Here is a 24,230-nt window from a genome sequence, read left to right as displayed (position 1 = left end):
CCCGTCATTTACAAGCCGGAGTACCCCCCTGGGGGTGCCGTATCTATTGAAGACCTGGATCAGTAACTTAGTTAGAACGGAAAATACAGACGCCCAAAGTTTTTTCAAGACATTTTAGTTCTTTATCCACTTTGTTTATTGTTGATCGCTTTAACCTCAGTTTGCCGTCTATATTATCCTGCCAAATTTTGTGTGTGCGTATCGTGTTTAAAGGGGCTAGGTCACGAGGATTTAGCAGATTTTTGATGTAAACTGCTCTGAAATTAGTGGTAGCCAACCTAACCCATGGAAATCATTATCTTTGAACATCTAAAGGAAGATATAGCCGTAATTTGCTGAGAGAAATCAATTTTTTGGAGATGCTCGGAAACCATTTGAAAAATTAAGCCTTAATCTTTCAAATTGCAATCCATTTCCATCCGAGCCATCTGTAGCCAATGACGCTTGTTTACAGTTTTAATGCTCTAATATAGCAGTTATTAATAAAAATGGACCATTATGTTTAGGTCCCTTACGACACAAATATACATTTTGGCTGTTCAGAAATTTGGTAAAATCCGTGACAAAGCCCCTTTAAACACCTTTACACGCGCGCATCTGTGTTTCAAATGTACTTATCTTAGCCAATGAGAGCGCAGTACAAGTTTTGTTTTTCCTTGTCTTAGGGTTTCAACTTACAGGAAGTTCTTTCACTGTTTCCGGCCGGATTCGGGCGTTCCACTTGGGCGGCTACATTCCAATCATACACTGCTGTATATTACGCCTTCTCTGGCTGGTATCGGGAGCTATTACATCATAGGTGCCGATCATTGAGTGTCTTCGTTGGCGCATGGCGGCTAAAGCTGGAGCTTGTATGCTTGACCCACGGGGGCGAAGAAACAAAGAGTAAACTGAGTCATTTAAATGCAATACATGCAGTGGTAGGCAACTATATAAGGCGAGGTGGGGGGAGGGGGGGTATCGATTAACCGTTGACAACTTTCCTGCACGGTTTTCCTACGAAGTCTGTCGATATTAATTTCGAGTTATTAAAATAACAATTTTCCTTTTCCACTTCTATTTACTCGTGCGCGCATAAACTCCAAAATATAGATATAAATGCAAATTCAGCGTCTCGCTAAACCCAATTGTTGAAATATCGTCGCCCCCTTACGTCAAATGTTTTCTTGGCGGCCAATCTTGAATATTTATGACGTCATCAGGGATTTACACCTCGTGAAATCGTCGGCCGTGGATTTGCACTTGTCCGCTTGAGTTTGTGCAGTCTAAAGGATGGCTGAGAGCGACCCAGGTAAGTTTAAATTCCAGGAGCAATTGCATAAGCTTTTTAAGAGTTCAAGTGCTTATAAATTGGCGAAGTTAGCGAGTCTATCGCCCTGTCTTGCCAAGTTCGATTCTGATCTATTTCGATGATGGCGGTCGTTGAAAACTATTCCTGCAATTTCGCAATGATTTTGGGAGCAACTTGACAAAATAAACACGGAACTGAGCGAAGATAAATAGATTTCAAAACAGTACGATCTCACCTTGTGAAGATCTTGTGACTAAAACTAATAGAAGCGAAGGTGGTATTTTCTAGCACGCTCCTGTTAGTTGCCCGAAAGCTAAATAACAAAGTCAACAACTGGGGTAATGTGTTTGTACTACAGAGTAAATGTTAGAGAAGAAAGACACTTTTTATCCTTAAATAAATCATTACAGGCAGTATATTTCACTTAAAAAAGACAACCACAAAGGTTCGGTCATGCAAAATTGCGGTAAAGTGCTGTTTCCGCTTGTACTAGAACGCAAATACGTTCGATTCAAACGTAAGCTTAATTATGTAGCTTGCGGAGTTGACGGAATCGAAGACATCTTCGCCATCAACACGTACTTGTGTTATATTTATGTCTCTCCCTCTGTATTATCTTTATTCACAAAGGCTGTCAGCATCTGATATAAAACTTTGACACAATTTGGGTCGAGGAAAATATTGAAATATTGTTTATTCTCCGCCCTATGTGCTGTACATTTCTGATGCAAATTGCGTGACGATCGCGCGTCCTTCGACTGCCCGAACAACAAAGACGATGGATTAGAATACAAATACGAATGGATTAGAAAACCTTTTATTAGTTGGGTAATATAAGTCTGCGAGCTATTAGCTTTGTTTTTGGTACGTTGGAAGCTTGTAATCATTATATAATTGTAGATGCTCGAAGCTACTAATTGGAATAAGCGATCGCCCTTGCTTTAGTTGAAGTCACAATTCATTCATTTGCCTCACTTTTTTCTCGATTGTGCTAGAGCAGGGTTTCTTGTGTTTGGCAGTATAATTTTTGTTCCTATATATATACTTTACTTTGTTCTTGTGGGGTAAGAATACTCCAGTAGTCGAATTCAGGTCAACTCACAGCGGGAAAAAAATCAATATTCATAATTTAATTTATTTGATTAGCTGCCATCTAGAAATTTCGTAAATAATAATTTATTCTTTAGTATTCTTTATTGTGTGTTGCATTTAATGGTTTTCTTTCTATTGGAGAATTATTTTATCCTCCTGTGTCAAATATTATGAAATTGTATTGATCTTCAGCCATTTGAGACAAAGTCAGGTATAGATTTAAGATTGCTATGTTCTAAAATTACCAATTATGTACTTAATATTCTTTTAAGAATTCTTGTACCAAATTAAAAGATATTTACTTAACACTTTTTCACTATAAAACTTGTTACATGTCATTTATAATATAGATCTTTTCAATACAAAATCACATAGATGTTGTTCTGTAAGGGTGAATATAATGTCTCGTCACTTACATCTTGTAATATTTGCACAATTTCCAACCCTGTTGATGCTTGTTTGCCAGTATCAGCATTACTTTCATTCCATAGATCGTTATTTTGTTTATTAATTAGAATTTAAAGATGGAAAACTGTCACATAGAAACTATAGAACTTTCCCATCATTGAAATTTCTCTGTACAATTTGCTGTTAGCAGACTGCAGTTTCCCACAAAATAAAACTGGGCAAACTATTTTGAATGAACTAGTAGTGATGATGTATGCTGCATTCTAATATTTTACTCTTGACTTGATTTTTCAGTGATAATATTACAAAAGTGACCTGTCCTATGAAAACCCAGGAAAAAGGCTTATCTAGAAAACCATCTCACAAAAAAATTATTCTGTGTTGAACATGATCTGGAGTCTGATTACATTGCCTTACTATGCAGACCAAAGCCTAATAAATTTGGTAAAAAAAAGTTATATTGACATTTTAAAAGCAGTGAATTGAAACACTTTAAACCCTTATAACGAATGCCTTGTGTCAAGATCGTCTAAATAGTGAAGCAATATATATGAATCAAGTGTGTTTTTTGGCCGATTGCAAGAGGGTAAGTGGTATATACCAATATACCCGAATAACATGTACCCTGTTTACCCAAAATTTATATTTCCCCTCAAACTCAAGCAAATTACCAAAATTTGGAAAAACACAGTATACTTTGTACCCATAAAAGACCCAGTTTTAGCCTAAAATACTGTATATACCCAATTTAAAATTCTCTTGTGTACCGTATACCTAAAAACCCAGGCCAACTGATAAATGTTGCTCTATATTCATGTGTTTAATACACTTACTGTGGTTTGGTACGTGACAGCATCTGTTTCAATGACATACAGTGTATACATATTATTAATATTGTATGTCGCATTATTAGGCCAGGATATTTAAGTGGGCACACTGTTTCTAGAAGATTTTGGCATTAAGGGATGGAGTCTTGTTTAGAATATGCTGTTTTCTATTGGCTAAGAGCCTTGCCTTTACTTACATCCCTTCTTGGCAAAAATTACGACAGCAACATCAAGGTAGAGAAACAGCGACAAAGAATGAGGCTAAAGTGATTTATTGGTCGCTGTGTTTTAAAATCGAGATTTGAATGATCCTCCCACCCCCTTCCTGTTAAAATGTCTTCAGGACAAACTTAAATTCTGACAAAGACAAGCAATTTTCCTTTCAATTTTTGGTTAGTAATGTGAAGTGCGATAAGACAGCAACATGGGACATATTTAAGTTTAGATGTGACATGGGACGCCCCCTGGCAGGGCCTCTGTGAATGGTAGCTAAAATTGATGAAGCTTCCAATAAAGGGGAGATGTTTTTAGCTTCTTTACTATAGCTCTTCTACAGGCGTCGGCACAAGGGAAGGCACCTACTCTCAAATCTTATATATTGAAAGCCGTGGAATAAGGTTGATCTCTGTTATTTGGTATTGAAGTCAGGTCTTGCGTTAAATTAACAACATGTATGTTACAATTTCTTATAGATCTTCCAAACTCCTACGGTGGAGCCATACTTCATGAGCCCCAACCTTATGTGCCGTCGAACCCAATCCACGAAAATGATATTGAAAGACTACTGTCAGTGGAGAGCGAGATGATGGAAGGGTCATGGTCACGCGTGAAAAAAACCAAAGATGCCGAAGTCTGGAGAAGGGATTCAAATGAGGAGGGATTTCCACCAATAACAAAGGTGATAACTGCTTTGCAGACTTTGCCTCATTTTAAACTACATTATAAATTACAGTGTGGGTATAATTTTATTTATAGATAAAGAACAGACCTTCTCCCCTCCACTAACCTTTGAGTGCACATGCTGCTTTGAGCATTTAGTTTATTTATCAACATGATTGCTGAGGGAAAAGGGCTCAATTCCTTTTTTTTCTGAACTAGATGTAGCTATATAGCTAGCAATTCCTACATAAATTGGAGAGCGTGAAAGTTGATATACTCAGCACAGATATTAACAACCCCGGGGGAGGGGGGGGGGGGATACTCCCATATGTGGCCTACATAGGTATGTGCCGCCCAATAGGGTATAGTTTTAGAGGTTCTCGGTCCTTAAATGGGGTATCATTTTTGCTCCTTTTGGCAATGTGTTCCCGGTGTGATCCTTAGATAGGGTACCTAAATTCTATTAGCTAAAATAAACGCCCAGCTAAACGAAAAAAAAAAGGTTTCTCAAAACTGAATTTTCTGTTCAGGTATTAGTAAAGCGATTTTATAAAGATTTGTGTCTTGCCGTGCGCGGTTAGAGCTCTGTTATTTGGGTCGTCACGGAATGCTTCTCCTCCCCTTGAATAGGGTGTCATTTTTCGGTTTTGGGCCTTATAAAGGGTATCAATTTTCGCTTTCTTTATCCTTAGATAGGGTCACGGTTTAAGAACCTTAGCGGCACACCCCTATTCAAAATTTATGGGAGTACCCCACCCGGAAACAACCAGAGTGCATAGAAATTGAATTTTCCAGCCAGGATGTACTGGCCAAAAAGTCATTTTTACTAACCCCCCAAAAATAAAGCTGACGATGCTTTGCTTGCCCATTGGGCAAGTGGAGGATTAAGTCCACTAGCCCAACTGCAAAATCCACAAGCCCCAGGCTAGCAGCCATGACTAACTTCTTTGCACACTACTGCTGACGAGACTACTGTATAATTATATAAAGAGCAAAATTGTAGCCAAATTTCAGAGGTCTCGTCGTCTCAAATTTTTCTTTGACACCTTCTCGCAGTCTCAATTTCTTTTGCAAGGCTAAAAAGGTCTCGGGCTCGCAGAAAACATTGTCAGTCTCGCCGTCTCACGCAGTCTCGCATTTACCATTCGACACCCCTACTTCTGTATAATTATATAAAGAGCAAGTCCCCTGGCTCTTACTTTTTTAAACACATTATGCATTTCAATTTTCTTCCTACTAACCGTTAATTTTTTTTCCACCTGAAGGCTATACTTCAACTAGAAGATGTTCCTTTCAAAACAGGTTAGTAACAAGAAGGTAGTCATTCCTCAAGTTTGAATTTATAGCACTTGAAGTACAAGTGTCATGGGCTGATGATGGGGGGAAACCAAGACAGTTTAATGATGATAATTCTCGACTTCAGACGTTTAAAAGGAATCTCTAAAAGACATGAGCTGGAATTATCCTTTATTTATGTGGCTCAAGTATTCATTCCTAACCAAATAATACATTTGAGTTAAGCAGTCTGTTTTTCTTTCAAGTTAATGGTGATTAATTAATCATGTACACCATCTTGTGGCTTTGTAATCCCTTCATTAGTTGTTCTAATTATTTGTTGTTGTTAAATGTCAATATATAATTTTTGTATTTTACTGGACATTATAGTCCACCCTTATCAGTACTTGAAATGGGCAAGTAAACCTTGGTTTTGTGCTGTTGGAGTGACAGAGCCTTGGAAGAACTTTAAAACCCCTGTAGATCAGCTTATCATTTTTTTGTAATTTTTCATTACAGCGGTGAAACTGATGACAGATTGGAAGTTACGTCAGGAATGGGACAAAACTGCAGCTGTTGTTGATGTTTTGGACAGAATAGGGAATTTTAAAGTTGTTTACAAGTAAGGGTTAAAGTCTGTTTTATTTTTGATATTCTAAAAAGGAAATTGGCCCATAATACCAGATATATTTTTACCCCCCCCCACCCCCTGGATGGGATGCTAGTCCATTGCAGGGTACCCCCCCCCCAGTATTGTTTTGCTGGTACCCATTGATACACCTGGGTGGAGAGAGGCACTATGAAAGTAGAGTGTCTTGCCCAAGAACACAACACAGCGACCCCGGCGAAGGCCCCAACCTGGCACACTAACCATTAGGCCACCATGCCTCCCACTTTGACATTCTGCCATCGCCTAACTAGATCATCTTTGTAAAAAAAAAATAGCAATGAATAGTTACCAACAAATTTAGAGTTGTCATGATTATAGTAAGAGCAATCACTGCACGATCATGTTTCTGTGCTTGTAGGAGAGTGTGATTGATGTGTAGCAGTGGTATTTAAAAAATCAGGATGGATGTTGTTGTCTTCAAACATACAGGGGCAGATTCGGGATTTTTCTTAGGAGGGGGTGTACCACTAAGGAGTGGGATAGCTGACTGGTATGACATAAACAAATTTAAAAAGGAAAATAATACTAAGCTGCAGGTCGTCTTAGGGAGGGCTGCACACCCTCACACCCTCCCCCTAGATCAGCACCTGACATACATGTATTTTCAGTGACCTTTATTCGCTTAGTTTTAATTTAAGTTACCAATAAATGGTCAGACAATTTTCGACAAAATCCTAACAGTTTGTTGGTGTCATTTTTTTTCGACGTTTTTGCTTGTTTACAAGCTAAAATGGTAGAATAGGGGTTAGTGGACAAGATTTGAAACCGCATATTTGTAAACTCTCAAGGGACTTTTTTAATTTCTCAAGGGACTGTTTTAATTTCTCAAGGGATTACTTTCCGCTCTGGGTGATCACTTGCCATCTCGTGGAAAAAACGTGACTTGTCACATTTACAAACGTTATATAACAATTTTAAAAGTGACATGTCAGCTTTCTTATCTCAACGCACATGTGTCTGAAAGGCGATCTATAAAAAGCGTCGCACAAACAATGGATTGCGTAACTAAAACACGAATAAATAATCACTAGCACTTACATCGTTTAAAAATTACAAACGTCAAAAATAAACCATACCAAAAAACTCGCTCTTTTCAAAGATATTATTGAAGTTAAAACAAATGCAAGAGATGGGGGCTTCTTTTAGCTTAAGAGCGGTTCATTATTTGTGACGTTGTCGATGTTTCCGGTAGAGACAAAAATCAAAATAGAACGTGTCTGGTTTCAATTGCTCGTTCTTGAGAACGACGTTAGCGACTGCTTGCCAATTTTTCGAGGCGATATTCTGCGCGAGAAGGATATTCTCACTTACATCTGGTGTTCGAACATTTGTTTTTCCACTGGGCCACAAGATCCTACTCTGGGACTGTGAACTGCATCTTCGGAACTTGGCCGTTGGCTGTCAGAAGAAACGTTCTGTAATTTTTAGCTCGCGGGCGAATTACCATTATTTGTTTTCCTTAGTTTAAATTTGATTTCCGGCGTGCGGTTTAAATGCTTTTGTTTAAGGTGGCTCCATAGGGTTTCTTGACCGCGCGAAGAATGGGTACGAAAAGGCGAGCTTGAAATGCCGGCAAATCAAAACAAACATGGCGGCTTCACGCGAGCGTGAAATTTTCGGCGAGAAAACGCGAGACTTGCTTCCTGCCAATGAAACAACACCCGTGCTTTCCTGTGTTGAGCAGATAAAAGAGTTTACAACACCCTAAAAGGGTGTTTACAACGTCCGCGGTGCTTCTGGCCGCTTTTGTGAAGTTCGTACGATCGAAAGCGAAAGAGAAAATAAAGAATAGTCTCCGCGACTGTGAGATACTTCGAGCAGAATTTCAGAGATTCTGCTACATAAAGGATTAAGGTATATCTCTAACTAACCTTGGGGTTAACAGATATTCGCACAAAAACTGACAACAACGGGAAACGCTTATCTTTACACATCAACTCGTTTAATCAACTCGTATGGTTCGAAAGTTCGCGCATGCTCAAATAGCGATCTTGGACAATTTCTATTCTGATGACGTAATTGTTATTCGGGCGAAAATAGAAATTTTCCCCTTGTATTTACTAGAGTTTCCTTCGGTGAAATTCCTTAAAATTTGGCATAGATGTGATACCTTTTTAACTGCCCTTTTTGCCGTTTTTTTAAAAAAATTTGTAAGCCAATTTTTTTGCTTAGTCAAAAAAACACAAAATAACCAAAAACGCAAAAACGACCTGGACAACCCCTACTTTTTTTGTTTTTAAAAGTTATTTCTCATCAGATTCAATCCGTTGGGAGAATTTCACAATTTTTCACCGAAGAAAATTAAAGAAATTTAAGATCAAAGCCATAAAAACACCAAAAAATAGGACTTTTTGAGTAGATGTAGCTCAAAAACAAAGGCCGTTATTTTAAAGAAGAATAATGCACAACATATTTTAGTCCTTGTTTTTAATATTTCGGCAGCTTTTATTTAACTAGTTTAAAAAATAACGCGAAAATGATCTCTTGATGGGTATCACTTGTGCGCGCGCCGTAATATCTCAAAACCCTATGGAGCCACCTTAAATGTGACAATTGACAAGCTAAGCAATCTGCGGGGTGTTCGTGGGCGGCATTTGCGATTCTCAGAGATGCGTGCAGGCTTTCCCCTCCATTTTTGCCCCGCCGGCCAAGCGCTCTCCAGAAAGCCTGTTCGCAGGCTAAGAAATACCCGGCGCGGACGAGCCATTTTTGACAAAATTATATGGCTGCATTTTCTCCGCGAACATAGGAAATTGTTAAACTAAACTACAAAGAAACTGTAATGATAAGTTCGAAGAACAATGCACAGGATAAACCTTCGACTCATACTTCATGCAAAAACGTCGATATCTCGAAGAGACTTTGATTTTTCCTACTCAGTAGTTATTTATTCTAGCTGCACTGCCATTTATTTCCCTATTTCCCTAAAAGAGCATTTTAAAGTGCACTGATCAGGGCTTGAGACTAACTTTTTAACTCACTGGTTTATTGGCTAGTGACATATCGGATTTTTCTAGCCAAAATAATTTTTTTACTAGTCAGACATATTGATTTCTATCAAGAACAGTTGACTTTTACGAGTTTTTCATAAGCCAAAGTGGCTAGTAGGAAAGCTAAACCTGGTAGCCAAAACCTAAATTTTAATAGTCTTTGGCTAGTTGGCTACCATTAGTCTTGAGCCCTGCTGATTATTATAATAATTGTTATAATTTAAATTCTCATTAAAACATGACTGTATTTTTACACAGCCGTCTGAAAATGCCACTCTTTTGTACCAAGCGAGATGTTGTATTGGCATCATTAGAGCGTTATGATTCAGATCAGCGCTGTTATATCCTGGCACTTCGTAGTACTGAACACCCTCTAGTAAAAGACACGGAGAAGTCAAACTTTGTGAGGTAAATGAATTTGTGACAACTTCTGCTCCCTTTTGCCGATGTTTTTTTGCAGCTATTGCATGATGTAAGAAATTTATCAATTTTTAACTTACTATTTGTCTGAGCCTGGAGAATATTGCGCTGCGGTTCTGCAGCTGAAAAACGTGAGAACTTATTTTTTTTCTGTTTGAGGTGTTCAAGAGGTTTGAATTTTCTTTTTTTTCCTTCTACAGAGCTGAGACTATCCTTTCAGGCACCATAATACGTCCAGTTGACGATGGTTCTGAGTCTTCCACTGTGACCATCATTACGCAGATGAAGCTAAGAGGCTCGGCTCCACAGTTCATCAAGAACAGTTACCTGGCTGGGAGTCCTGTGAAACGAATGCAGATGCTGAAGAAATATTACATCAAACACCACGGCGAAGGTGACAGGAACTTGAGCCTGAGCGGCAGCGAGAAAGACATCAAAATGAGCCCATTCAACAGCCCAAAGAAGTCAAAGTCCACCTCTACGGAAGGAAGCGTTGAAAATGCAAAGGATTAATTATTTAGAATTAATAAGAATTTAATTGCAAGTTAGGTTGGTGAGTGTTATTTATTATGCATCATATTTGTAATGTTAATTAATTAAAACTTAACAGTAGTAACGTAGCTCATCGTTTGGATGTATAATTTATGTATCGTTCTATTGAGCTCATGTCTCTTAGACATAAATATTGTACCCAGTACTATACAGACTTGGTAATCGAATACAAATTCTAGCATCAGACTGTAAATTAGTTGTAATCAAATTGAACAATCATATATACTTCCAGTAAATGTTTTGGAGAATACAGCAGCTACTAGTTTGCAGTCGGCGCTAAAGTGAAGCATCATAACTAGCTACTTAATATTTTATACATAGTACAATAATGCAATTATTTTAGGTATGAACTTGTCTTGTAAAGAGAGAGGGGCAGGGATTTGGATTGGGGAGGGGGGAGGGGGTAAATTTCCCACTTCCTGTATAGTTTACTCTCAGTTCCCACCCCCTGAAAAATCTTTTCTTAATTCTCACACAAAGTTCCTGCCACTTTGGGACCTCTCTTTTCTACACCCCCTCCCCCCTCCATTACTCCCCCTTCCCCACCCTGTACTATCCTCATGAAACTATACTTGAACAGTCCCCAGAATCACCAACATCTAAATTCTCTTCATAGTGTTAAGACACAATCAAAGATATATGTTATGAGAAAGTAGAAGTAGATCCTGAAAGGGAAATGTAGTATTTGTTATTATATACCATTGTTGTTATTATTTAAATTAAATTCTCCAATGACGTTTCTTGGAAGAAATTCAAGAGATTAGCCAAGGGAATTTGACTGTTCTGGTGCAGGTTAAAGATTTATTTGGTTGTAGGTTTATGACCATATTACATTGGATTTTTGTCACCTAGTTTGGCATGGTGAATAATATTTCACATAATCGTAAAAAAAAGTTCAAGGACTTTTTTTATTTTACAAAGCAATTAATTTTCATGCATGGTAATTATTTTTTCTTTGCAATTTCAAAAATATTCGAAAGTATGTATCCTGTTATTAAAAAATCGAGTTTGTTTTTAACATTCACCGACACATTACAATCCAAGTTTATAGATGTCATTATGTTTGATCGCCCATCATGACAGTTTTATTGTATGAATGACTTAACAGAGCCCTTACAAGGCTAATTCAGCTTGGCTGAATTGAAATACTCTTGAAGGTGACTTTGAATTTGACTTTTTTCCTTCCCTATATTTTCTTTAATTCCTCTTCTCTTCTCTTCTCTTCTCTTCTCTTCTCTTCTCTTCTCTTCTCTTCTCTTCTCTTCTCTTCTCTTCTCTTCCCCCTCCTCTCTCTCTCTCTCTCTCTTCCCTCCTCTTTCCTTTTCTTTTCTTTTCGTCAATGTCTTTTAATGTATTTTTCTTTCCTTTCCTTTCCTTTCCGTATTTTCTTTTTCTCTCTTCTTTGATCAGAAAGTTGGCCATCTGAGATTTCATTCGCTCTCAAATTAAACATGATTTAGCATGATTATTTTTAAGGTTCTTTCTTTAACATACTCGATAATTTTTAGGCAACCATAGAATACAGTTGAAACTTCAATGAGTTGGCACTAATTTTTAGTGGATATTTTTGTTTTTAACTTCAAAACCCTTGTATTTTAGCTTTTCTTTGCTGCTGCAGTGAAGTTTATTTCTAAGCAAACGCTGAATTGTCTGGCGTTCTCGATCAATATCACATTTGCACCTGCACACGAAAAAACAATTTCTGCGATTTGGCTTCCTTTCCGATTAAGATTTCATAATCCAGCTACAAAATGATGGCGGCTGCAGTTCGTTTGCGTGGTTGGCTTTCAATTGACTGTCGAAAGCGATGTGTTTGCATTTGCTAAGCTCTCTTATTGGTTGAAATTCTCGTGCAATGCGCTTAAACCAATCACAGAGACAGGCTAACATTTTTAACCAATCAGGAGTGAAACCAACACCACTTGGCGGACGCGGTTTTCCCGCTCTTAGCGCGGGTTGCATGTTTCCCCGCACTTGGCACCGGTTGCATTGCATGATTTCGCCTCGGGGTCGGGCTCTTTACTTGCTGGCGTTTGTTGTGATTGACCAGGTGTGGCTTCTTTATTTGCTTTGGTTTGACTTTCACGACAGTCAGTAGCAAACCACTCTAGCTGAGAAACGTTGATTTTCAAAAAATAGTTGGCGGAGGTAATTTGAGGATACGTTTTTACATCCTAGCTAAATTTTATATCATGAAGGGATCCGCCAAAGTGTGAACTAACAATTGAGCAAAGTTTTGCTCGCATTGAAATTACTTCTAGCCGGGCTCTTGACATATATAGTCTAACTATTCTGCACTGAAAACCGTTTTATAGTTGACATTTGTACTCAGTATTTTACTAATCAGGTAGAGTTGAAAGACAGCTCTAGTGAGGTTGTGTTATCCAAACCTCTTTGTACCTTGTTATACTCAACTTTGTATTCTTTACTGTAATCGACTGTAGAAAAAGCTTCAAATAAAATGAAGTGCTCTAGTTTTGTTGTCCATTGGATGTTTCACGTAATGTGCGGTAGGCACGGTACCGTATTGCCATTCTAGTCCCGAGAGCCGCCTGTCGGGGCCTTTGCCGAGGAAATCAGTGGTGGCTCTGGGAACACATGATTTGATTGGCTAGATTTTAACAAAGGGAAATTAACCCTTTGTTGTAAGATGATCTAAAACGGTTTATTTGACGGTCCCCAGGCGGGTCTGGGGACGAGAATTCCTACTTTACATCGGCCTTACCCTCGGCGCTCCTCGTTGTTTCGGTGACAGCGCAAAGTCTATATCGGGAGCGGGCGTCACTCCAGGCTCCTGCTCCAGCCTCCTGCTCCAGCCTCGTTCCCAGGGTCTCTCTCTCTCCCCACCCCACCGTTTTTTTCCCTCCCGCTGGGGGCAGGGAAAGAAAGAGGGACGAGGTTGGCGTCACTTTTCGCAAGAGCGCATTACTCTTGCCCTTTTGTGACATAACCGCACACGATAGAGCCAAGACGCCCTTAAGTCAAGAAACGCGTCAGTAGACTAGGCTATCTTGAGTTCTTGACATGACATGACTGTGTAGCGCCAGGAGCCCATGACTGGTAGCGGTTATTAAAATGAGCAGTTATTAGTTTATAAAAAAACTGCTGTGCTGTGTCGGTGGGAAAGTGAACACCTAGCAGATTATTTACTTGAGGTTGATAAAGGTGCCAAAACAGCACTCCAGCAGAAGCGAAGAACGCCATTAGCTCCTGACCAACGACACCAGCCAGGCTATTTATCCTTTAAGATAACGAGAAATTATTTATAACGGACAACCCAAAGCTCTTATTTTCTGCGCAGTCAAGAAATTAGGTTCTCTATTTTGTACGTCGAAACTTCGCTCGTTACTGTGCAGGCTTGGCGAAACGAGCGACTCTCAAGAGTTCCGCGTCACAGGACCGATTTCGATTGGTTTTAAAAGATAGCAATCGCTCAAAGTAAAACACAAAGGAGTGGAAATGCTTTTGAAAGCCATGCGTGCGCAATTTAACCGAAATCCGATATTTTCCTACTTCCAATCAGAATTTTCCAGTGTCGCTTGTTTTACGACCGACAGCTGGTCAAGGGAAACGAAGACTCAGGATGCGAGGTGGCGCCTCGCCGCTGAGTGCCCACTCTCGCTATTTATTATCGATCCACAAGCATCATATCAGGATATCCTATCAAGTTGCAATCTAAGCACCCTAAAGGAACGACGTTCTATCCTGTGCAAGAAACTCTTTGATAAGATTATGCTCGATAGTAGCCACAAATTACATAAGTACATACCACAAGAAAATGTAAATATGTATAACCTCAGAAGTCAACGTCATTTTCAAGCATGTAAGGCTAGAACAAATCGTTTTAAACATAGTTTTTTTCCTTCTATGTCAAATTTTTAATATAGTTATAATAGATTTTAATAGTTGTATTTTTAATATAGTTATAATAGATTTTAATAGAACTTTGTATTTTTAATAATTTATCTCTGTAAATTTTTACGCAATTCAGTTTTTAGACTGCCATGTAAGAATATCAATAAACTATCTATCTGGTCAAGTAGAGCGTGCGCGGGGCCAATCTTTCATCGAATGCCTAAGCCCTGGCCAAACGGTAACGCAAGTGGACGCAAGTTGTCGCAAGTTGAACTGACTTGCGTACAGAATTGCGATGGCTGGCAACACAGAGGTATATGAAAAGCTGGTCATGCTGGTGCTTCGAGCCCGGTTAGCCCTCTGTTGGAGCAGCGTGGCAAGCAAAGCCATTTTAATGCTACTGCGCGCGTTTTGCAACTGATTCAGTACTTAAATTAAACAGCAAGATTTGCGTTGACTTTATACGTTGGGTGGCCAAACAGTAAAAAGACTTGCGTTGACTTGCGTGCAAATTTGATTCGTCCAAACTGAACACAAGTCAACGCAAGTACAAGTGCACGCAAGTTCTGGCAAAAACGGAGACGCAAGTGGACGCAAGTTTTCAAACGGAAACGCAAGTTAAATGCAAGTCGAAAACTTGTGTCTCCTTGCGCCCCCGTTTGGCCAGGCCTATAAACAAATCTGTCTTCCGTATGGTACTGCAATTGCGCAGTGAGTCCTTGACATTTGAACTGAAGATTTTAAAGATAGTAGTCATGGACGAAATACCCGACGAGTCACGTGCAAAATGAATTATGTGTATACGTGCCGTTACTCACTCCTTCCGAAGTGCAGTGAAATTTTTTTATTTGAGAGCCGTTTCCGATCCCAGTCAAAGCCAGTCTATGCAGGGTTAATTGCAGGGTAAAATTTGGAAGAACCTTTGCTTGTTGTTTTTATAATGAAATATGGCTGTGACTCCAGGGCAGACTATGATAATCATCTCAATCACGCACAGGGCTTGACAGGTAGGAGTATAATTTTCCATAACGTAACAATCTAGATTACTGAGGCATATCAAATTTATTAAAAAAAAAATCAGGGCAGCTTGTTGAATGCGCTGCCCATTCCTTCCCAGAATGCCACCTAGTGCGAGCATCACGCGAAGCGATATTTGTCGCGAAACGTTTTGCCTGGCGCTTTCGATTGTTGTGTTCAAGTTCTCTTCAAGCCCGGCTGAGGTAAGATGCATGGTGATTTAGTTTGAGGGATGACATGTTACGTTATTTGTCTCGATTTCCCTTGTTTGAAGACGGACCGTGCTCCGTTAAACTCGATTATTGATTCGTTTGCCTTCGCGTGAGGGCGGCAAATGTTTACACAAAAAACCTCGCGTGCGCGCGAATTTCCTGCAAAGTACATAAAGACACGAACTCAAGGTAAATACAGAAGAAGTGTTAAATACACCAGGCTGGTAAATATTTGAGTTATCAGTAGAGTGTGTGTAACTAGCTCAGCGGGTAAAGGAGCGAACTTTCTAAAACTAAACAATGATTCAGGCATAAACAACGGATCCGGGGTTTCGCACCCCCAAAACACAGTTTATTGTCTGGCATACGACAGTTTTAATGGTTCTTAATTATAACATTAAAACTTTAGCTTGATTGTTCATCTCGTTTTTAACGAAATTGAGCGTAAAAACGTTTCGTGGCGTCTTTAATATGACGATATTTTGCTTCATAATTTGGCGAACATGAATTCGAAGGTCGTCCGCGATCACGAAAGTTCTTTGTTGTTGATCAACTGAGCATGTCTCTCTTTAGATTTACGTAAGCAACGCCCTTGCTGTTTTGGATATTTAGCAAGTGAGCACGAAATCTGAATATTTAACTTAGCTCTGTTCGTTTCTTTGATTTGGTCATAGTAATATGCGACATGTACGGAGTACTCGAGTCTCTGCGCAAACGACTCTTTCACGGGGTCAAGAAAGGTTAAATTGAATTTCAACTGGCGTCCGTTTGTTAATAAGAATATCTATATCAGTATATTTGATGGCTAACAGAGCAATTCTTATTCTGACAAGACAATGAAAATATTGATCAAGCATTCTACACAAGTACTATAATAAAATGTACAGTCCGTGAAACTGGGTAAATCAGTTCTGGTGGGGAATTTTTTTGTTAGTTTTTTGATCACATAGAGCATTCTAGCCAGTTTTATTGCATGCTCAAGAATAAGTTCGAATTATCTTATTGTTAGAAAAATTATTTATTATTCATACTTTTTACGCGGTTGGTGGGAGACATTTTTGTTCTACAAAATAATTTAAAGTAGTCTGCCAAATGTACTTATAATAACATTCCAACTTAGCGGAAAGACTTATCATTAAGACGGAAACCTCGGTTAAAGTCGCTTTGATATGAGGAAATATAACTTTAAGATGATTATTTCGATAAAATCGCTAGACGACCACTATTAAACGAAGTTATAAGAATTACCAGAAATTTCTGGGACATTTTTATACACTAAAAGAAAAATACTACCCAACTGTCGTTTATTTATACGAATATATTATTCATCACAAGACCTTGTTACGAAAGGAACGCGTGCCTTTTCCTATTTTGCCTTGATGTTTATTTTTATGTTCTTGTTTCCGGATCGAAGAATTCAACAAAGTGAATGTTTTTCTGTTGGTTCTGGCTGAATTATTTTCGAGAATTCACTGCAATGTACAGCAAATAAATTTTGATTTATCGAAACCTCACAAGTCGTTTCCTTTCCTTAGTCGAACATAGCAAATTTACCCCCCATTTCTCGGACTACCCGTTTTTTCGAACCCATTTTCCTTCTACATTTACATTAAATTCTGTCGGTAAAGTCGTGAGACTTCACATCAACTTTCCTTAAAAATAGATTAAAAATGCGACTAAATAAAAGATAAAAAAATAAAAAATATAATGTAGTGTAAAAATTTAAGAGAATAACATGCCTTGTTGGGGTTCGAAAAATTGAGATTTCACTGAAATTAAAACACAACACCCAAAAATGTATAAATAATTTTGCAATGTTTACTAAGTAAGTTTTCAAGTAGTTCGTCTAGTGTTGTCAGGTACAAGGCTATGCCATTAAAATTTCGTTTCAAAGTCGGCGCATAGCCAGAAATTACTGGTGAATATTTATTGACAATCATCTTATCTTTATGCAAGGCTAACAAGCTTGCAGTCGCTAGTATGATGTCTTTGCAGGCATTATTCCATAGTCATTTCCCTTTAGTAATCCTGTGTTCTAACTGGGGCTGGCTAATTATTTTTATTATTATTGTTATTATTTTCATTTTTTTGTCAGTAAAAGCCATGGGCACAGTTGTAGAATCTTCGACATCACAGTCGTACACGGTGGAAACCATACCAGGTGAGAAATAAATATTCGTATTTTACGGGTAGCAGGAGAGATATTTTCGATGTAAAGGTAATAACATGCTAGCTACTGAGATGCATCTGTTTATGGTTAAAGGTATATTTTTAGCATTTTATTTTTGCGATATTCGCTTTCATTTGATTGTCAGTTAGCATTGCAATATGGACAAAATATTACGTACGTGTAATCGTGACATCCGCTGAGCTCCAAAGTCATACTTAAGTGAATTTCTGTGAACCGATCGAAAATTAAGTTCGAATTCATTGCTGCTCTCTTAATTACTGGAATTAAAAAAAAACCTCTTTTTCTATTTATTTCGAGATTGAGAGGGTGCTTGTGAGAATTATGTTCTAGTAATGGTTTTAATTGCGAAATGTTTTTATACCTTCCATACACCTTAATTTGAATGTTTTTTTTTCTTTAACTTCGCACATTTTTTGTACCCGAAAGAAGATAGTGACGAATGCAAAAGTTAAAAATTTGCTTGTAAACAATTTTAGCTCAGCAAGCGGTTTTTGGTTATGGCATTAGAACGGCTGTTCCTCAGTTCTAAGATTTCCTTTTTTGCGTGGATTTAGTTTTGGAATCATGCTAGATCAAATTAAAAGAACAACAACATTGCCAACAAAGCGGTAATAAATTATATCCTTTTTTTACTCTTCGTTGCTAACATTTCTGAGCTTTTAAATAATCTATAAAGGTACAAAAAATTATCCCAAAAATCATTAATGTTAAATTGTAAGGCAGTTCAACTCTTCGCCCGCGTGTTGCATGCTATTTAAACTTTTCCGTAACTTTTTTTTAAATCTAAATTCAAATCAACTACATTATCGAATTTTCTTCAAGATAAGAACCCCAATAAAATTCAATTCCATCCATTTGTATGGAAACAAGTTGACAAAAGTCCATAACTTGCTCGTTGGCACAAAATGAGTCTAAAATGCATTGTTTATCACTAGTGAAGTCATTTTAGCGTCGAAACGTTAGTCAGATCTTATCTTTTTTTTAAATTCTCTACCACAAATTCTTTTACTTCAAGTTTTATTTTTAAACGGCTTGTGTTTATTTTGTTTTTGTTAGCACGTTTGCGGTAAATACCACCAGATCATCTTTGTGGTTGCATGTTAATTAATTGCAAAAACAAACACTGTGTTAGCGACGTTTTGTAACCTGTTCGTTCATTCCACTCCAATTTCAAGAATTTCTCGTTTAACCTTAAAGTCATTTCAATTAACAGTGTATTTTATCGCCAAGTGAAAACGACGTGGTTAACTAAGGTACAGAGCAGAAGTTTAACAGGCACTTATAATATTTCTTTACAAATTAAAACGTCGTGACTTTGAACCAAGTAAGCAGAGCAGAGGTTTCTTGTGCATTTTAAAAAGGTCGTTAAAATAATTTTACTTTTTTGATAAAAACAACTGACTATAAGCATAAGTACACAAGAGCAGAAGTTTCTTTAACACTAAGGGGCATTTCATTAAGAAAATTAAATTGATTTAATTCGATCTTGACTTGAAAATTCCTTTGATGACAAAAATTAATTAGTGGTCATTAGTTCACTACTGATTAAAAATTCTTGATCGCTAAAAGTATTTCTCCGCCGACAAGAAATCTTGACTGATCAATGTTTTTTTTTCGAAATACTAAAATTTGACATCGAAGGGCCATTATTTTGGACTGTATATCGACGGAAATAACGAAATTTCGACAGCGAATTACAAGCCTCTTCCAAATTACAACATGGCAAGCTTTGAAATTCAGACGGAGACATACATACTTTAATACTCTAACAGAGCCTCACTTTAACTACCCATGTTTCCCCGCTTTTTTTTCGCATTATAGGAGGCGAGCCTCTTGGACTGGAAAATGGCGCTATCCCGGATGAGAACATTACTGCTTCCTCGTCCGCAGGCCCCGCGCCGCCACATCTTGCCCGGTTGAACGCGCTGTCTGCCTGGTGCGCAGGCAAATCCGAGGACTGCTTCTTACAGGTGAAGTTTATACCCGGGGAGGGGAGGGGGAATTCCAATAAAGGGAAAGGAATTCTAAGTCTCTCTTTGTGGTGTAATTATGAATTACAAGTTAGGAATGTCGATCTCACTTAGGGAGTTCAGTTCTTAACGCCAATGTTTTAGGGTTTACGTGAAGAATTAAAAAACGCCATCATTGTTTGTATTTAGAAAATGGCGTCTTTAGGAATTCTTTCAGGACTTAATTCAAGTTTTCTGATAAACCCCTCCCCGGAAATCAATAGCGCTGTTTTTCTCATTTACTTTGTTACGTTACGTCAAGTTACGCTACAATACATAACGTTACGTTACGTAACGTTAAATTACATTATATTACATTACGTTGCATTACGTTACACTACATAACATTACGTTATGTAACATTACATTATGTTACGTTGCACTATAAGCTATAACCTCAACGTTACGATGTTTATTTATGGTTGTAGGTGAACCTCGGGAGCCTTCATTTGCTGTGTGCTGTAGCAACCCAAGGGAATCCAGGAGGAAACAGAGATTTTGTGAAACGATACAAGCTCATGTCCTCTACAGATGGTGAAAACTGGTCAACTTACGAGGAGAATGGAAATAATGTAAAATATTTTTTAAAGATGCTTTGTCGTGGTTTTTAACTGTTTTTTTGAACAGCCAGTTGTATATTTGTGCCGTAGGAAAACAAAAAAATATGGTCCATTTTTGTCAAAAATTGCTTTATTAGAGCACTGGAACTGTTAACAAGTGTCTTTGGCTGCAGATTGCTAGGATGGAATTGGATTGAAACTTGAAAAAATTAGGCTTAACTTTTCAAGTTGTTTCCGTGCGTCTGATATTTATAGCTGTGGTTTGATGTCCCTCCACAACCTAAGGTTATATCTTCCTTTAGATGTTCAAAGATGATGTTTTCACGGGTTTAGTTGTCTACCACTATTTTTTTTTTTTAATTTCAGAACAGTTTGGGCTAAACATCCACAAAATCCTCGTGACGTAGCTGCCTTTAATGTGATTTTATACATTGCTTAGTAACAATTGACGCTTTTCAATCAGTGCCAAAAATGCCCTTCAATTCTGAGCAATCGCGTGGCTAATTTGCATAGCAAGCTTTTCATCGCTATTAAATGCTGATTGTTGTCTTTTATGTTAAGCCTATTGTTTATTTCAATAATTGCATAAGAAAACCAACCCCACGCTAGCTTGTGCAATCATATAAAATACAACCTTTCGAGCGGTGTTTGATTTTTGTAGTTGATTCCTTCTTCTCTAAGATCATTGAAGGCAACACGGACAACTGGAGTGTAAAGAAAAAGGAATTAGAACAAGAGATTATAACTCGTTACGTGCGGATTTGTCCTGTTGACTGGTATTGCTGGCCGTGTTTGCGAGTGGAGTTGTACGGAGCAGCACTTAACATAGGAGGTAGGAACTCACTATAGATTCTTCTCACTTCGGCTTTGAACTCCGTTTTTCTACTAAGATACGGTGTATTCAATTGGTGGGATGAATAAAGGCAAAGTTTAAGTCAAGTTCTGGCGCAAACGGAAGCGGCGGGAAGTTCGCAAACCCGGTCGGCGTGAAATACGAGTTTAGGACTGTAGGGAAATGGTAGATTTAAAATTTAACTTAGTCACGGTAAAAACCCAGTCGTGTCAAAATCAGTCTGTCGCCAACAGAACACAACTCACGCCCAATAATTGGAATTTAATGGCATCTAAGACGGCGGGCTAAGGACCAACTGTACTAGAAAAAAATCGTCCGTTCGCGACGGTGGGCACTGCAACTGAAACCTATTCAACACGAACGCCATTACGCAAGGAATATCTTATGGATATCAAGGGCTTATCATATTGAAAAGGTCCTTATGGCCAGAAAATGAGAGAAATTTCTGAGGCGGATCAGAGCCAAAATTTATTCAATCAACGAGCACGAGGTGACCACACGATGACAATAAGATTCGCCAAAAATTATTTTCACCTCCTTCTTGGATCTGTCATTTTAGCACCGGGCTTCGAAAGGTGGTGATTTGTCTCTTATAGCAAGCCCTAGCAAGCAGTATTTACAATTTTTATAAGAAAAAGGTTTTCTTTTACCTCGCCTTTAATTCTGCGCCCATTTTGTTTATATTGAAATATGCTTTCATTCGGATGTTTACTTTGTCATCGAAGTGCGTGGCATGCTTTATGACAAAAGCGTCTAGGATGACTGGGATTAGTTCCACGGTTTTTGTTTGAATACATCAACTGATCCATGAAAACGTCACGCAGCTATTTATAAAAGGTACACTCTCGCAGCTAGCTAGCTAGATCGGACGCGAACCGTTTTTATCTCCTTTTATTATGGTAGAAAATACTCCTGAAATCTAAAAGCCACTGTTTGAAATTACAAGTTCCACTTAACTTCAAGTTACCATAATAACGGCGACAAAGCGCATTGTTTGATCTGTGCATGCCGACCATTTTCATTGGTTCACACACAAACAAGCAACACTCACTCAGTTTGAGAATTCGTTACACACACGCTAATGATGTGATTTTTGTAAACAAAACAAGCAGCTGACCACAGAATTCGAGGAGACAGTATTTTTGGAAGGTAATAAAAGTGATAATTAATACCTATTGTCAACTACACCTGCCGTTTTCACTTGCATAAATTAAGACGACTTTCAGATTTTGGAAGCGATAGGTATAATTTTGCACTCTACATTGGAGTGGTCCTGTTTTAGAAATAATTTTTTTTTATTAAATGTGTGCAGTGAAGAACTTGCCAAAACACAGGGTTACATTATTTTAAGTAATATGGCTCGGCTTTGAAATATTTCATACCCTGTAGTTTTCGAGAGCACGACGCCATCTTGCCTCGTTCGGAAGAAAAACAAGTCGCGGTTACAAAGCCCATATGTTTCTTTCTTCGTGCAAAAAGAAAAAAAATCGGAGTTTGTCAGATCGATTCTGAGGGAATATTTTTATTGCTTTTGAATTCTTCAATTTCATTTATTTAGATTTCAGAAGGTGGGTAGTACACGTTCACTTTAGTGAGTCGATTTTTAAGTTTAAGCGGCTGGAACTAAAAAACGTCATCCAGAGAATATCATATTTTCTTGACGCCGTACATTTGTTCATAAATTTATTCGCATTTGGGTCTATCGTCAAATCGTATTTTGCAATGTTGTCTGCTAGTGCCATTAATACCAAAAGGTACAGTAATTTCTATCTTGCTAACACGAGTTCGGTCCACCGTAGTCGATATAAACTGACCAGAGCGATGGGAGAAAAATGAGAAAAAAATTCCGCACAGAATTTCCTCGGACCACTGTCAAATTTTCTTTATGCCTTCAAGAAAAGAACTCGACGTAAATTATCATATTAATTTTGTTGGCGGCGGTTGTGCCTGGTTTTATTCGTTCATGTAACGGGCCAGTTGAGTCCTAGCATGTACTGAATACCATTTTGATTTCTTTCTCTTAGCGATGTTTTTGTAAACAATTATAAAACCATTTTCTTTCACAGACAAATTCCCGAGCGTTCAATCTGAAGACGGAGGCAGCTACGTTGTAGGTAAGTGACGATGAAAAATTGACAAAGGAAATCGATTTTAATTTTTTTTGCGTTTTTTTTTTCGGGTTCGATTTCAATTTGTCTGTACGACTGACATAAAATATAACCGACAATTAAAGCGAATCACTGATTACTATAGCCGCGCCGTTTAAAATATTTCAGATTTAACCGCAAGAAATTTTAGTTAAAAGAAAGTGATCGAAAGTCTCTGTTATTAAAGAATCGTTTATTTTCGTCGCTTGAGAAATTAAAGGCTCGTTGGTTTCCTTCAATTCATTCAAACAGCAATATATTTTTCCATAACATCACTATTGTCTTATGCCTTAGGGGTCGTTGTTGAGGTACTTCACGAATGAAACGCCTTGAAGTTTAGTAAAATTTATCGCATAGGTAGTAGTATTACTTGTTTTGAAACCTTTCTAGATTTTTTTCACTCTCTATCCGTCCTCTATCCGCCCGGTGTTCAGTTTTTGCGAGCGTTCACCCGAAGAAAACTTCAGTTTAGCTTTTCAAGGTTTAGTTTCCCGCCATTTGGTGGCGGCAGGTGACACGTTTGGCGCCCTTTGTCCACTGCTGATCACTCATGCAAATCGTTTCTATTACTTCACAGAGAAAGTTTTGGTGACAACGTACGAAACACATGTTGACGAAAATGGCGTCCCAGCCGAAGACTCGTTGAAGGAACAGGAGAAGAAAATTATTCGAGAGGCAAAAGAAAGGCAGCGAATAGAAGAAGAGCAACAAAACAGATTGGAAGAGATTCAAATTTTCATTGAGCAGGAAGAAGTTAAAAGAAAGCCACCCGGTGAAGACATGGATGATAACGAACGCAAGGAAGCCGAAGCGCGAATTCAATTGGTTCTCGCTGAAGAAAGGGCCCTGGAGCGGCGAGAGAAACCTGACGGCGAAGATGTACCGCATAGAGATATTGAGGAGGAAAAACATGACCGTGTCACTATGGAATATAACAGAATCGATGAAGAACATCGTAGACGAATGGAAGCGCTTACGGCGA

At 38.3% G+C, this 24,230-nt stretch overlaps 3 protein-coding genes across 3 annotated transcripts in view; 2 read left to right on the top strand and 1 right to left on the bottom strand.

Moving 5' to 3' along the window:
* LOC144650686 (uncharacterized) overlaps positions 1 to 24,230 on the bottom strand; it is a 192,779-nt gene that overhangs the window by 41,728 nt on the left and 126,821 nt on the right. The gene's annotated exons all lie outside the window — the stretch shown is intronic.
* On the top strand, positions 1,148 to 12,878 carry LOC144650700 (uncharacterized). Its single transcript, XM_078510432.1, has 6 exons — positions 1,148 to 1,291; positions 4,311 to 4,516; positions 5,763 to 5,799; positions 6,292 to 6,394; positions 9,691 to 9,840; positions 10,053 to 12,878. The coding sequence occupies exons 1-6, from the start codon at positions 1,273 to 1,275 to the stop codon at positions 10,363 to 10,365; spliced, it is 828 nt and encodes a 275-aa protein (XP_078366558.1). The 5' UTR covers positions 1,148 to 1,272; the 3' UTR covers positions 10,366 to 12,878.
* Positions 15,372 to 24,230, top strand: part of LOC144650664 (uncharacterized) — a 17,275-nt gene continuing 8,416 nt past the window's right edge. The window contains exons 1-7 of the mRNA XM_078510385.1: positions 15,372 to 15,479; positions 17,584 to 17,649; positions 19,501 to 19,649; positions 20,117 to 20,260; positions 20,930 to 21,080; positions 23,168 to 23,215; positions 23,826 to 24,230. The exon at positions 23,826 to 24,230 is cut by the window's right edge and continues 1,461 nt beyond it. Of these exons, the coding sequence (XP_078366511.1) occupies positions 17,592 to 17,649; positions 19,501 to 19,649; positions 20,117 to 20,260; positions 20,930 to 21,080; positions 23,168 to 23,215; positions 23,826 to 24,230 (955 nt within the window). The 5' untranslated portion in view covers positions 15,372 to 15,479; positions 17,584 to 17,591. The remainder of the gene's footprint in view (positions 15,480 to 17,583; positions 17,650 to 19,500; positions 19,650 to 20,116; positions 20,261 to 20,929; positions 21,081 to 23,167; positions 23,216 to 23,825) is intronic.

Source organism: Oculina patagonica, chromosome 4 (genome assembly GCF_052425735.1).
Source record: "Oculina patagonica isolate OP01 chromosome 4, crgOcupat, whole genome shotgun sequence".
Lineage (NCBI taxonomy): Eukaryota > Metazoa > Cnidaria > Anthozoa > Scleractinia > Oculinidae > Oculina > Oculina patagonica.
The sequence above is the reverse complement of the archived record's forward strand: the minus strand, read 5'-3'. Positions and strand labels throughout refer to the sequence as shown.